Source organism: Colossoma macropomum, unplaced genomic scaffold, assembly GCF_904425465.1.
Source record: "Colossoma macropomum unplaced genomic scaffold, Colossoma_macropomum, whole genome shotgun sequence".
In the NCBI taxonomy this organism is placed as follows: Eukaryota; Metazoa; Chordata; class Actinopteri; order Characiformes; family Serrasalmidae; genus Colossoma; species Colossoma macropomum.
In genome coordinates, this window is record NW_023494787.1 from 6,445,673 (window position 1) to 6,461,424 (window position 15,752).

General features: G+C 39.5%; 1 protein-coding gene across 2 annotated transcripts in view; it reads left to right on the plus strand.

The window, feature by feature from the left end:
* Positions 1-15,583, plus strand: part of dtnbp1b (dystrobrevin binding protein 1b) — a 64,312-nt gene extending 48,729 nt beyond the window's left edge. Inside the window, exons 2-4 of one of the 2 annotated variants that reach the window (XM_036565979.1) lie at positions 4,523-4,675; positions 12,129-12,272; positions 15,045-15,583. In XM_036565979.1, the coding sequence (XP_036421872.1) occupies positions 4,523-4,675; positions 12,129-12,272; positions 15,045-15,343 (596 nt within the window). In that variant the 3' untranslated portion in view covers positions 15,344-15,583. The remainder of the gene's footprint in view (positions 1-4,522; positions 4,676-12,128; positions 12,273-15,044) is intronic. The other variant, XM_036565980.1, reaches the window with a different exon arrangement.
* The last annotated feature ends 169 nt before the right edge of the window (positions 15,584-15,752 follow it).

The following is a 15,752-nucleotide window of genomic DNA, read 5'->3' on the forward strand; positions in this document are numbered from 1 at the left end:
ATACAGCAGTGTTTCTCTTTCATTGGTGAATTTTTACTTACTGAAATCTGCCCCCCCTCCACCCCCCACCCCCCACTACCCCCTCCACTCCCCTCTCTTTTTTCTGTCTCTTTAATGTGTAGATCATGTATTTAACATAATGCTTTGATAGAGGGTTTAATAAAGGCTTTATAAAATCAAAGTCTCTCTCTCTGTCTGTCCCTCTTTCTACCTCTCTCTTTCCCTCTTCATTCTCTTTCCTATCTCTCTCTATCTCTTTCTTCTTTCTCTCACTCATCTCTGTCTCTCTCTTCCTCTTTTCTTTCTTCCCCTCTCTCTGTATCTCTCTCTCCCACTCTTCTTTCCCCCCTCTCTCTCTCTGTCTCTCTCCCCTCCTCTCTCTCTCCCCCCTTCTTTATGTCTCTCCCACTCTTCTCTCTCTCTCTTTCTCCCCCTTCTTTCTCTCTCTGTCTCTCTCTCTCTTCACTCTCTCTCCCCTCCTCTCTCTATCTGTCCCTCTCTCCCCTTCTTTATGTCTCTCCCACTCTTCTATCTCTTTCTCTTTCTCTGTCTCTCTTCTTTCTCTTTTTGTTCTCTCTCTCACTCTTTTTTCACTCTTCACTGTGTAAACCTGCCTGTGCTGACTGAGTGAGCGCTTTACTGACGGTGCTGCAGTGCTGGTTGTGTGTGTTAATCCTGCATTCTGGCTCATTGCTGCTGTTTTCTGTCTCTATAGGGTTGAAGAGTCAGAGCAGGTAGGGTGACGACTGCACAGCTGTCTGTAATAGGCTAGAGCGTGATGTGATGACATTGTGGGACATTAGCGTATTTGGAAATGGTATCTACCAAACTGGCCTACCCACTTTTTCACAGGCCCACCTAAAAATGTGTTTCTGTCTGTGCTGCTGATTTGAAGTAAGAAGACAATGGTGCTGGTTTATTTTTAGCCAAACTAGCTTCCAAACTTCCAATTTTCCAACTTTTAAAGTTTGAAATGTTCCTTATTTTGTCTGCTGTACATTTAAAGGGGAAGTCCACCGGTTTTGCAAAATTAATCATTCAACCATTTAGATGTAAACAAAATCATTCAGAGTGGTTTGGTGTGAAATGCATCTTTCTAGAGAAATCTACCAAGTCAGAATCGTTCACCATTGTAGTACTAGAAACCAGACGTCCTTATGTCTACACTACAAATATCACCACTTTATCTGCTATCCAAAAGGACCAGTGAACTTACATGTGTCTTATAAGGTTTTATATATCACGCTGATGATGGTAAAATAGCGCTAAATTAAAAAAAGTTTTCTTTGGGTACTATTTTTTTCTTACAATGCCCTGTATGCACCTCTCCACAATGCAGGCGTTTTGTGTTGTACGGGTTGGTGGCATTGCATCACATGGTGTCAACAAAACTCAGAGTTTATGTGAGTAACTTATTCGTCAGAGGAGCTGCAATAGATCACAGTTGCTCCTCGCTGTCCTACCTCATAAACTGGTGAGCAGAGTAGCAAGTAGTTTGTTTTTGACACCGTCAATTTCCATTCACCCTGGAGTCTTCTGCTTCGGCGCCGACGGGTTCGGGTTCAGTCTCTCTCTCTCTCTCTCTCTCTCTCTCTCTCTCTCTTCCTCTCTTCCTCTCTCTTCTTCAAGCCGCTGCAACTCATTTGTGTGATCTGTTTCAAATCAATTTGGCTCTACGACGTTTTGGAAACAGGCCTTATCGATGTCCTCCACACACTTTGCCATTTTCCAAAAATAGGTAAGAAAACTGTTAAAAATGTACTGCTGCTGGTGTTGTATCTGATTCAGTTCCCCTCAAATTCACGTTCCCTTTGAGAAATCAGGTCCTCGGGCACCAAATTCACTGAACAGAAAACAACACGAAGCAACACTGGAACTACGGAGAGTGAAAAGGTTCAAAAAAAGATTGAACGGTTTTCACCCAATCCCCAACATAAATTCACTTAAGATAACGTGGCATAATTAAGATTCCGTGATAAAAATTATTTTCAACTCGAGTAAACAGTAAACAAACGTACTGAAGAGCACTTTTTGTACTGTTCTTCACTGATTGGGTGAATACAGCTGACGTACAAACCTTTTTTGAACGTTTTCGCTTTCCGTACTTCCAGCGTTGTTTGGCGTTGTTAACTGTTCAGTGAATGCGCCGCCCGAGGACCTGATTAGTCAAAGGGAATGTGAATTTGAGGGAGATCTGAATCGGATACAACACCGGCCTTAGCCGTGTTGAACAGCTGTAGCTACAGGCTAGTAACTACAAAAGCATGTTAGCTTGCGCATTGATCTCAGTTGAGATGCAGTTTGGACAGGATAATAATAATCCTGGAGTAATAGTTTATAGTAAAAATACATTTTAGGCCAAAACTTTCTAACAAAACTATCACAAAACAATATCTCAGGTATCAAGCAACACATTCATAACCACTTGGTGTAATAATCTAACAGGATGCAGCTTTTAGAGCCATCAAATGCTTCAGACATCTGGTTCCTAGTGCTATAATGGTGACCAATTCTGACTCTGTAAATGTCTCTTGAAAGGCACATTTCACACCGAACCACTCTGAATGATTTTGGACACCACTGGATGCCATGTAGACCCTCTATCTGTGAGACAGAACTTTTACTGGAAAAATACTCAACCATAGCCATGAAAACTCAAAGAACACCACAGAAGAGCTTGAGTAAAGCCTGAGCATTGTAACTGAAACAAGCTGCAGGCAGAGAGAGGAGTGAACAGCACGTCTCTCTGCCTCTGAAAATACTCATCCAACACGAACAGCCCGGAGCTGAAGAAAAGACGAATGCTGGACGGTCCAGGCAGCTGCTTACTGCCCTGTCCTGACCAATCACATCTTCAGCCAGGCTCTGTTTGTGTGCACATGTGTGTGTGTGCAGAGGCATGTCTGTCTTGATTTAAGTGTAGTTCACAATAGCCGGGCAGTGTTTAGTGCTGGTTCAGTGCGGACTGACCCCCCCGCCTCTCTCAGGCTGGATGAATGTTTGCTCTCGATTGTTCAAAGCTGCAAACTGTTTGAGGTGAACTGAGCGAGTCGGTGTGGTCAGGGCTGTTATTGTTGGAATAGGGTGAGCAGTTTTATTTCACTGACAGCTGTTTATGTCTTATTAAAGTCCACTGCACTCTGAGAAACGTATGTGTGGTGAATGTGAGCTGTGCATAATGTGACAGATAGCAGGGCAGAAACGCAGCAGGCCGACAGTATGGAAACTAGTGGAGATGCACTATGATACTGGAACTGTACCAGTATCCACAGATACGTGCTTAAAAATCTATATTTCAAATATTTGATGATGTATTAGGGTCATTCTCCATTTGGAGGGGAAACCACGTCACATAGGGTTGCAGGGCTTTAAAAGATGCTTAATATATCAGGCACAGCTCCAAAAGTCAGTAGGTACATTTACACAGTTGACCTAAGATTAAATAACACTTTTGAGAAACGATTTTTAATATGACACACAATTTTTAAGAGGTTTAACTTTTTGGAATTTGTATAAAACAGAATCATGTTTACTTTTTATATCGTTAATGTTATACTACATTTAAAAATATGCATTTTATTTTTAAAAAATCATTTGTCAGAGATTTAGGTCACTGGTGTCATCAGGACTCTTAAGTAAATAAATAAATAAATAAACGCTTTTACAGGACGGGAAAAAAACAGTCTTTACTCTCAAAGTAAGTTCATATAATGAGATTTTTTTCCAAGTCATTTTGAACCATTTTGATTGGTCCGTTCATCATGAAATTTTGACACAATGCAAATAGCAGCTGATGTAGAGAAATAAAAATGAAAAGAAATGTAGATACATGCTTTCTTTTAGACAGCAATGAAAAGTTTTGGCATAGTCACTAAAACAACTTAAGTGAGTTAATTTTACATTTTTATTGAGTATTGAATCAGGACTTTATTTACACTTAAAAAAAAAGTTTACTGCATTTTTCCTGAAGAAGTGTTGTCCATTCATATTAACACCAGAGGTGTCAGTAGTGCAAAGTGGTGACAGTAAGCCAGCATTGAGCTGCCAATGACTTTCCTCTTATTTTATAAGTGCTTTGTAGTTCTTTAGTGAGTAAAGACTGCCAAACACTCCATTCACTGTCATGCTAGAGGTGTCGCTTTGTGACAACCCTACAGCTGTTGCTGCTTAGAGTCCCTAAGAGTCTGAGCTTGTAAACTCTGGTAACCTGGAACTTGTCACTTCTCTTTAACCACTTAAAAAGCTGCCGGTGGGCCCAAAGTTCTATTACACACTTTTGTAACCTAAAAACAGCTCAGCCAGTTTGCACTGAAGTCCCTGTAGCTACTGAATAATAAGGTTTAGTACATAATAAGCCTGGGATTCAGGGCTTAATATCCTGTTCAGCCAATTGGCTGCAGATTCCTTTTGGAAAACTAAGAAACTCATGATTTTACAAATTTACGAGTACCGTCCAGTGTTCACCAACACAGACTGTGTTTATTTGACCTCCTGCTTTTGTTCTTCTTTCGTCCAATCACAGCGGAGCTGGACGCTCAGAGGGTCCCTGAAGCGGAGGCTGGTCAGCAGCAGCAGGTGAAGTGGAAGGACAGGCAGAAGTTTTTTGAGGAGGCGTTTCAGCAGGACATGGAGCACTACCTGTCCACAGGATACCTGCAGATCGCCGAGAGGAGAGGTGAAGAGCAGAGCATTTAGGCCTGACAGAGAGACACAACATGCTAAAGATCATAAACAGCTACTACTCCTCTGTGGGGGTGTCAGCCTGGTGGGCCGCAGTCCTGTAGAGTGTACCATTCTACCTCATTACCTTCACCAGAGGAGGTTCTGTAGAGTAATGTGTTAATAATTGGACTGGCTGAATGTCACAGGAATTGTTTTCTGTGTAATTTCCACAAAGTCCCACAGATATCCCAGATTGAAAGGTCGTAGCCAGGATGATCACGTCAGCGTTGCTCAACAAGACACACTCAGTAACAATAACAACATGCTGCTCAGCTGTGTCTGTTAGCAGGTTTTATTATTCCATTAGTGTGAGGTGAACTGGAGCAGGACTAATATCACCAAGAGAGCTCCAGTTTCAGCCTGTAACAGAAAGACATACACTCAATTATTACAGTCAGACTGTGAATTCATACTGGATTAAAATCACTCCACAATTATTACTGTCAGACTGTAAAACTACACACACTGCAGATTCATACTGGATTAAAATCACTCCACAATTATTACTGTCAGACTGTAAAACTACACACACTGCAGATTCATACTGGGTTAAAATCCAATGGCTGAACTAACCCAGCACAAACAGGGCTAGAGAAGAGAAAAAAACTTTTTTTCTCATTTTCTTTTTATTTTCTTTGTTTTTCAGGGCTGTGGTCCTCTGGTACATTAGCTTCACACTTCTGTAGTACACTAATACATCAGATGGGCTGAAAAACACATTTATCAGAGTTTATCAATCAGTCCTGCAGAACTGACACACTGAACTTGGTAGTTAAAGGCTGCAGACAGCCTGATTACTTGGCGAAGGTGTACTGGGAGCTGGGGTAGAGTGAACATGTGAAGCATCTGGAGTTCCCTGAGGACTAGTTTAGGAAACACTGCATTAGATCATTCTGTAAATGAACTATTTGTGTAAGCCTATATAAACCTCCATTATATTCCAGGCAGATGGTTCTTGGGAGAGTGCTTTTGAAGCCTCTTAACTGCCGTTACTCTGAATGAGTTTGCCTGGAGCTCAGCACACAGTCAATAACACAGAGCTGCTCTCTGTGTACTGAATGTCATTTCCTCCATCTCTTCCCCCTGACTTGTTTAAAATGGCTTGTTGGAGATACACAGATGGATGAAGAATGCATTAAGAGAGGCTGAACATGTCATACTGGACTGGCAGACAACCAAAAATGGCATAATAAAGGATATGGCAACCTATTTGCTTTTCTGACAGGAAGGATGGGTTATGAGGTCCCTCACAGAGCTGCTGAAGTGAAATTCTCACAAATCAGGGAAAATCTATTTAGCAAAATAACACACATGGAAATAGGGCTGAACGATTCAGGGATAATATCTAACTGCGATTTGAGATTATTTTCTATAAACTTCAGGCCTGTTTTTTATTTTTTGGCCAGGAAGGTTAGAATATCCACCTTTTCTGGCTGGAGCTTGAATCTTGAATGTAGTGTGCCAGTAAGTTGTGGTTGTGATGTCACAAAACATGGAGGTTTGGTTGCCTCTGATTGGTCTAACTCATCTACACGCAGTTCACAATCTCTGTGTTATTAAGTCTAATCCCCACTGAAAATTAAGACATCAAGTCAAGTCAAGAGGCTTTTATTGTCATTCCATCTATGTACAAATACACAGTGGAGTGAAATTACGTTCCTCCAAGGAACAACACGGTGCAACAAGGAACAAAATAGACAGTACAAAGTGCGAATGTGCAGACGTGAGTGTGCAAACAAAAAATTAAGCTGGAAACAATACAATAAATACGATAAATAAAACAGACATTAGGCACAGTAAACAGACAGGACAGTGCAGCGCCGACACAGCACTCATTTCTGAGCATGAGGTAGTGGAATAAGGTGCAGAGGTATTTAACATACTGTGATCTGTGAGTTTACACAGTCAGATAACATATGTGAGCACAGCAGTTACTGAGGTAGTAAAACAGTGTAAACACAGCATTAGCAGTAATGCATTTAGCAGAAATGTTTTTTATAATGTAGACTATAATTTTACATTTCAATTTGAATATAAAAAAGATTAATCTTTCAGCCCTACATGGAAATGACTTATGGAGAATAAAAGGAGATATACATATATCTCACTGTTGTCAGAAGAAAACCTCATGGTAACTTTACAGGAGAAGGAAAAAAGCTACTTTACTTTTACTGTAAGTCAGATTTTTTTCCAAGTAATTTTGGGTCATTTCTTTTGGTCCATTCATCATGAACAATGACAAAAATGCAGATGCGAGGTTTTCTTCCGAAAGCAGCAGCTATATATATATATATATATATATATATATATATATGTGTGTGTGTGTGTGTGTGTGTGTGTGTGTGTGTGTGTGTATATATATGTATGTATGTATGTGTATGTATATATAAATATATATATATATATATATATATATATATATATGTGTGTGTGTGTGTGTGTGTGTGTGTGTGTGTGTGTGTGTATATATATATGTATGTATGTATGTGTATGTATATATAAATATATATATATATGTGTGTGTGTGTGTGTGTGTGTGTGTGTGTGTGTGTGTATATATATATGTATGTATGTATGTGTATGTATATATAAATATATATATATATATGTGTGTGTGTGTGTGTGTGTGTGTGTACAATCTCCATACACTTTATTAGAAACACTTCCTTTGTACTGTCCCTCACTTTATGAGCTCCACCTACCTTACACGTCCACTACATGGGGTGGGAGGATTCCTCTTAGGGCCCTCAAATGTTTAGAAACAGCATCAACAGATGAGCAAGATGGAGCTACAAAAGAGGAGTTTCTAATAAAGCGGAAATGTAAAGCCAGTGTGCCAGCATGATCAGCTGCCTATTGATTGTGAACAGTGTGTGAGCTGTGTGTGGATAGTGAGTAGTGAGCTGAGAGTGTGTGGTTGAGTAAAGGGAGCTAACTCACCCCTCTCTCTGTCCTCTCCCCCTCCCTGCTGCTCTGATCTAACTCATCCCTGAGGTATGCACCTCTCCGCTCCGACTAACGCCGTCTCCGTCTCACACATACACGCACATACATACAGCACTGTGCAGAGACCACCCTTTATTTTCTAAACTTCCAGTCAAAACAGTCACAAAATACAAGTTATTCATTTTTCAGGAGATGCTTCTGAACGGATTAGATATTAGATAATCCACTTGTATAAAGAAGGAGACAGGAGTTTCCAAAACAGGAGTTTCAAAAATAATTAAAAGCTACAGAGAAAATGGGGCTCCTAACAACCACCTGGAAGACCTGGTAGACACCAACACTGCCCCCATCAGCACTAAAAAGATAAACAGCACTTAAAGCTTTCATCTCTGAGAGAGAGGAGAAAATCAAGCTGCTTCAGATCTGAAAACATCCACAGGTGTTTCTGTCCATCCTTCCACTGAGAGAAGACGACTCAGCGCTGTGGGTCTGAAAGGATGTGTAGCTGTTCAAGAAGAACCTCACTGAGAAAAGGAGACGGACACATCAAACAAAGAAGCTGAACAATGGACTGACCGCCCCAGAGTCCAGACCTCAACACCACTGAATGTGTTTGATTACTTCAGAAAATGATCAACCAGCTTCTAAGACTGAACTTTACAGATTTCTTTGAGAAACTGAAAAGAACAGAAGCTGGAATAAAGGTAAAGAGTGACTCACTAAACACTGCAAAATTAGGTTTTTATTGTTGAGACTTTATGTAATTTTTTCCTGAAGCTGAAATGAATAACTTGTCTTTAATGGCTGTCTCGGCTGTAAATTAAATAATGAAAGGTGGTCTCTGACTTCTGCACAGAACTGTACATGCACACTAGAGACTTTCTCAGCTGTACCCTGTGAATGTGATGCATGCACTAACAGCATGACACAGAAACCACAGCAAGGTGATGAATCCAGGACTCTGCACACTTTAGTTAACACACATTTACTTTGTATTGACATAAAATACATATCAGTGCTGTAATTCAATATAAGCCATAACATTAAACATTACCAGTCTGCAACGTTACAAATGTGGATCTTTAAATAAATGATCTTAAAGGAATCAGCTAGTGTTTTTCAACCTGACCTGCCATGCCTGTATCATATGACTGATTACCATCAACAATAACTTTGATGTATTTCTCCAAACACAGAGAAGCATATAAAAAACATATACATATATATATATATATATATATATATTAGAAACCAAAGGGCAGTTGCTTCAACACCTGAACTTCAACACCTCAACACCTGGCTTCTGTTGTGTCTTAAATGATTGTATATGCCAGGGGTCAGCAACATGGGGCTCCGGAGCTGCATGTGGCTCTTTTACTGCCCAGAATTAGATTTGTAGGTAAAATAAAATAATCCTCCTTTGCAGTAAAATAAAGCTCTGCTGATCGTTCAACACAGTTTAACAATAAATGATCTTAAACACGGGAGTTAATGTAGAACCGCTAATTCACCCTTTAACCCTGAAGGTTGGATGCTGGTTACCATAGCAACACAGACAACAGTCTTGCCTAGATAGTAGCTAACAAAACGGCAAAGAGAAAGATTTAAGACGAATATTGCTAATTTAGAGATGAATGGACATATTTGCATTTATAAGCACTCCAGCTGGTTTCCTGATATGTTTAATCTGCAACGCTGCACCATTTAAGGTGGAACGGGAAAATTAGAACAAGAAGCTGGTGAATGAGAAGCGACTTCAGCCTCGTAAAAAGTCGAACTTTGAGAGACAATTCACAAGAAACTGTTATACTTTTGGAAAAGTTTCCTGCCGGAGATGCAAGAAAAGCAGCTATAGCTGAGCTAAAGCTCAAAGCAGAGCAAAGTAAGTTTATGTTTTCATTTATATTATATTTTTTAGCCTTACATTACGTCGCATTCAACATTACACATTACACTAACATTAGCACATACTGAGACATATGCACAGCCAAGATGGTAAAATGGATATAAAATCTTGTGGCTCCCAAGGTGGTTTGTTTTTTTTGCTGAAAGGACAAAACGGGTTTTCATTTGGGTTGCTGACCCCTGGTATAAGGTAATTGATCATTAAATGTAGATGTGGCAGGTTGAAAAACTCTCGCATACTCCTGTAATTATATCAAAAGCTAAAAAGAAAGTGCAAGAACAAGCTGTTTTTCCCAGTGTGGGGTCAATGCAAATTTGACTGCCACTATGAATAAACATGGCTTTACTCAGACATTTAGGAGTGCATTAAATACCTCCAGCAGCAGATAATGCACTGTGTTGTAAATATTCAGGACCATCCAGTTCACTTTAGTTTGACTGGATTGCCATTTAATGGGCACTTTTCTATTGCTTTTTTTTCCTCGTAGCTGACTCGACACTTTTCTAACATTATGGAGATTCAGAAACCCACACAAAACTCATTAGCTGGGACATAGATTGAAATCGATCTATGTCAGTCTACGTATGTTTCCTTATTCATCACTGAAATATGGATACTATCAAAAAGTAAACACTGAAATAAAGTCTGGTTTCAGAGAGGACAGTGTAGTCGTGTTGACCTGATTTTCTGTGCCACGTGGAGCTCAGAAGGTAGATTTTTATTCCTGATTTCTAATCAAACCCCCTTGGAGTGAGAGAAAATGTGAAAATCATGTGACCCGGACACTCAAATTATAACTAGGACGATTCAGATTTAGAGCCTTTTAAAATGTTTACTATAATAATTTTTCAAAATAGTAAAAAAAGTTAAAAGCGTCCACTCCAGCTAAAATCCTGACCCACAAGCCTACAATACATTAACGAAAGACTGTATGGAGGTTCTTTTACTGTTACAATGTCAAGCTTGACGAACCCTTTTGGGTGCTATATAGAACCACCTATAGAATGTTCTCCATCAATCTGAAGAACACTTTCAGGACGCAAAGAACCCTTCAATCATGCAAAGTGTTCACAGTTCTATATAGAACCATTTTCTTTACTAAAGACCCCTGACAGAACCATCTTTAAGTCTGTCCCTACCTCTCTATAAACTGATTGTGTTAGGTTGTAAAAGGTGGCTCATCAGATCAACCTAAAAAATTACTTCATGTAGTAACAAAGCAAATAAACCAGTTTTATTCAACTCAAAAAATGACACTGATTGAAAGAATCGTTCATGCAAAGTATTTATTTACGAGCATGTGCTCAATTCAGAAACAGGTTTCTGAAGGAAGACTGCTTTATTTACTATTGGCTGCTGCCTAACGCTACATCACCCTGTGGTTAGATACACCACCCTGGCAGGAATGAGTCTGTTATACTGTCAGGTGGCATCTGGAGACTGAAATAGTCAAATTCATCTACAATTGCTGGCTTTCCATTAAAAAAAGAACCACTCAGGCTTCCCTTAACAAAAGTTTCCTCATTAAGTTCTGGCTCTGCATCCAGTCCTGCAGCAGGGCAGTGATGTTACTATAGCAACAAGTCAGTGAGGACCTTGAGCTGCTCTGAGTGACTGAAAAGCATCAGATCGACCTGAAAGAGCCCCAGGCTGCTCCTTTAGTCAGATAAGAGGGGCCATCATGAGCTACTCCATTTCTTTCTGCTCACTTTCTCTTTCTAAAAAATAAAATGTATTAATCATGTATTTCACTTTGAGCAGCCTGTAGTTTTCTCTGTAAGCTAGAAAACAACCTGTGCACTTAGTCATCACCCATCACGGATGGATCAATTAAGATGCGATAAAACAGCAATTACTGTGCTGTAATACAAAGGTAAACAAAGACTCAATGGACAAAAATAGTGCAAAGTCTTCTTGTAAAAACCCTTCTTTGCAGAACTATAATAATAATAATAATAATAATAATAATAATAAATTTATGGCATTTGGCAGACACTCTTATCCAAAATGACTTGCAATTTGATCATTTTTACTCAGGTGGGTGAATACAGTGTTAGGTGTCTTGCCCAAGGACTCTTAGTGGTATAATGTAGGATGCTTGTCCAGGTGGGGGGATCAAAAAATTAAATAAAATAAAATAATAATAATTATTGTTGTTGTAAAATACCCCTTTAAGTAATAAAATATAATAATAATAAAAATATAATAATAATAATGTACAACGATATGCTGTACTATACTTTAATAATAAATCATTAAACTATACTTTATTTTGTAAATTATTATTAAAAAATTCCTGTGTCTATGGAGATTTTAATACTTTACATATTAAAATATGTAATTTAATATTTAAAATATTTATTTTAATAGTATAATATATTACATTAAAAAAAGACAAACAAACCTTGCCTTCCTGTGTCTACAGGGATGAAATTGTATACCATCACCACAGCCTGTCCTGGACTTGAATCCTTGCTGTACAGTATAGATGGCTGGACATACAGTAATAATTACAGAATAACAAGAAGTGATGACTCCTCCTGTGGTTTTGCAGAGCCAATAGGAAGCATGTCGTCTATGGAGGTGAATGTGGACATGCTGGAGCAGATGGACCTGATGGACATGTCTGACCACGAGGCTCTGGATGTTTTTCTCAACTCAGGAGGAGAAGACAACAGCGCAGCTTCGCCTATGCTGGGTACATATTCAGCTTTGTTGGTATATATTTGTACCTTACAAGTATCACAGCTCAGCTCTACACATTACAGATCAGCTTCACTGAAGGAGGCTGTGTAGTGTAATGTGTGAGGGAGCTGGTTTGGAATAAAGTATCTGTGTAATTTCCTCAAATTCCTACAGATTATCCAGCCTGAATGTCCACATCAGCACTGTGACACAGAACACACTCAATAACAATAACAACACGGCACACAGTGATGAGCAGGTTTTGTTATTCCAATAATGTGAAGTGAATTGGATTAAAATCGCTCCACAATTATTACTGTCAGACTGTAAAACTACACACTGCAGATTCATACTGGATTAAAATCACTCCACAATTATTACTGTCAGACTGTAAAACTACACACTGCAGATTCATACTGGATTAAAATCACTCCACAATTATTACTGTCAGACTGTAAAACTACACACACTGCAGATTCATACTGGATTAAAATCACTCCACAATTATTACTGTCAGACTGTAAAACTACACACTGCAGATTCATACCAGAATAAGATCGTCGACAATCATATAAATTTAGAATATTAAAATAAAATAAAATATAATAATAAGAAGAATAAGACTGAAGTAAAATAACAGTAAAGCAGATAAACAGTTTAAAATCCAGCTAAAACACTCTGTGCTGTACATAAATGATGTAGTTTACCCACAAGTCTATTTAGGTGGCTACACAAATTCAAGCTGACACAGCTTACATGCAGCCACACACCGAACTCTGTGTTACTTGTGTTAGCCGTCCAGAGCTGCATCTCCCGGGTCTATTTTTCCAATTAAACGCGAATGAAAAACACATGCTGTCTGTGATGAGCCTGCCTCCGCTGAGAGACATCCCCTCATACTCGGGGTCCTGGAGGCCCACAACGGCCGCTGCTCCTCATCCTCAGCTCTTAAATCAGAGGTGACATTTACAGAGGCTTCACTGCAGCCCAGAGTGAAAACGCTCGCTGAGCTGCACGCTGGAGAGAACAAACAGGCTTTTCAATTAGCACTAATTACATTAGGCAGGAGTGAAAGGCTAGATCTCTCTGCAGCTCTGTGGATTATCCAGGCTTAGCCAGGAGAGATCGCAGCCTCAGGAGAACCAGACTCCATTCTCTCGTTGACCCGTCCCAGCACGGACTGCTACTACACACAATGCCTACTGCAGCTTATATCTTAGGGTTTCAGTCACGTGATTGTTCTGTTGCGGCCGTCATATTTGGGACCGAATTTCTGGCTTTGCTGCTCCGCACTAACTAGAGGTGAAAGACGGCTAAAATTACTCTCCTTACTTTGAAAGAGAACTTTACTCTCTGTTTCTGGAGATTTAAATGATGTTTGAATGGAGAAACATAATCGTTAAATATCAGACTGAATGTCGTGGGTTGGAAAACGACGTTGTTTTTCGGCTGACATGATTCTGTAAGTTTGCTAGTGCAGTTAGTTCAGAGTTCAGCTCCAGTCCTGAAACCACTGCACTGCTTAATTTTGGCTTCCCACATTACTAAAACTTCTTCCATGTTGCGTTCAATTACACATTTTCACCAGAGAGGGCTCCAAATCCCCAAAACTTACATAGTGCAGCTTTAATAATAATATAAAGGGCAATTTTTTTGAGACGTATACTCAAGAGGATACTTCAAGGGTTCTTTAGTAAAGAAAATGGTTCTATATAGAACCGTAAACACTCAAAGAACCCTTTGCATGATTAAAGCATTCTTCTGATTGATGGAGAATTTGCTATGGATCATTCTAAACAGAACCGTTTTGAAAAGGGTTCTATATAGCACCAAAAAGAGTTCTTTTTTGTTGTTACGATGTCAAGCTTGTAACAATAGAAGAACCGTTTTCAAAAAGGTTCAGTTTAGAACGATCCATAGCAACCTGAAGAACGCTTTCATCATGCAAAGGGTTCTTTCAGTGTTTACGGTTCTATATAGAACCATTTTCTTTACTAAAGAACTCTTGAAGAACCACCTTTTTTAGTGTGTACCTACTTCTCTATTAACTGACTGTTTTACACTATAAAAAGTGGCTCATCAACCTAAAAAATGACGTCAACAAGCAATTAAACCAGTTTTATTCAACTCAGAAAATTACACTGATTAAAAGAACCGTTTATTCAAAGTATTTATTTAGGTTGAATTAAACTAGTTAATGTACTTCTGACCACATGAAGTAACTTTTATGTTGAACTGATGAGCCTTTTTTTTGTTGCGATTGTTAATGTTTGGTGTTGCTTGTCATTTGTCTTTTTTGTGTGTTGTAATTGACTATGAAGTCATTCGGTTCTGTTTCTTGCTTTTCTGTTATTTTTTCACTCTTTCGTTTTTCTCTCTCCCTTCACCATCAGTGCTTTACAGTCTGTCACTGTAAATAAGCAAATTGCTGTTCTTGGAAGAAAACCTCATATTTCCAAAAAGCTAACTTTACAGGAGAGGGAAAAACATACTGTGCTTTTAATGTAAGTCAATGGAACCAGACTTTTTTTCCAAGTAATTTTCGGCCGTTTCTTTTGGTCCAATGATCATGAAATTTACACACACTGTAAAGGGCAACAGGCGTTTTCACATTAAGTCAAAATGTGAAAAATCGACAAAAATGGAGATACGAGGTTTTCTTCCGACAAAAGCGAAAAGTCTTTAATGACTTGCCTGGTTAAATTAAAGGTTAAGTAAAAAAGACTATCTTCTCAAGTCTTGGGTTCCACTCTTCGTTCTCTTCTTTCTTGGATGTGTGCGTTAGGGCCAGATGTGGAGTCCTTCACCACTGAGATCACACTGCAGGTTCCCACGCAGGCTGAGCTCAGGCACAAACTGGCCTCCCTCTCGTCCACCTGCACCGACTCAGCCAGCCAGGACACAGAAGCCGGAGAGGAAGAGGAGGATGATGAAGAGGAGGAGAGAGGGGGAGGAGGAGGAGGAGGACCCCAGCTGGTGCGGAGAGATGAGGAAAGTGTGTGTGGAGATGCTTCCCAACCACAGGCAGGACAGCAGAGTCAAAGAGCCAAGAACTGTGCAAAGGGCGACTCTTTAGCCACATAGATGAAGAGAAGATGGATGGATGGATGAAGGAAAGTGTTTTCTAAAACTGTGCTATGCATCCGGTGTACAAAAGAAGGGGTGATTTGTGTGTTTTATCATATTTTTGGTTTTTGTACAGGAAGTCCTCGTTTCGTGCCGTGCAGTGTTTTACCCGACTCTCCTACTAAATAAATGTTTCTCCCTCCAGCTGCGGCGTTCACCTGTTTAAATGAAATCCATTTATTAAAGGGTCTCATCCTACATTCTCTTGCATGTTATTCTTCCCCACCTGAGGGCCACTTATGTTTGTGTGGTTCTATACATCAAAACTAATTCTAACCATTTCCAACCACTGGTAAACCCTTAGAACAACTGTTGTGGCTCCACAGCAGAATCAGATTTTTAGGTAAAATAAAATAATCCTCCTTTA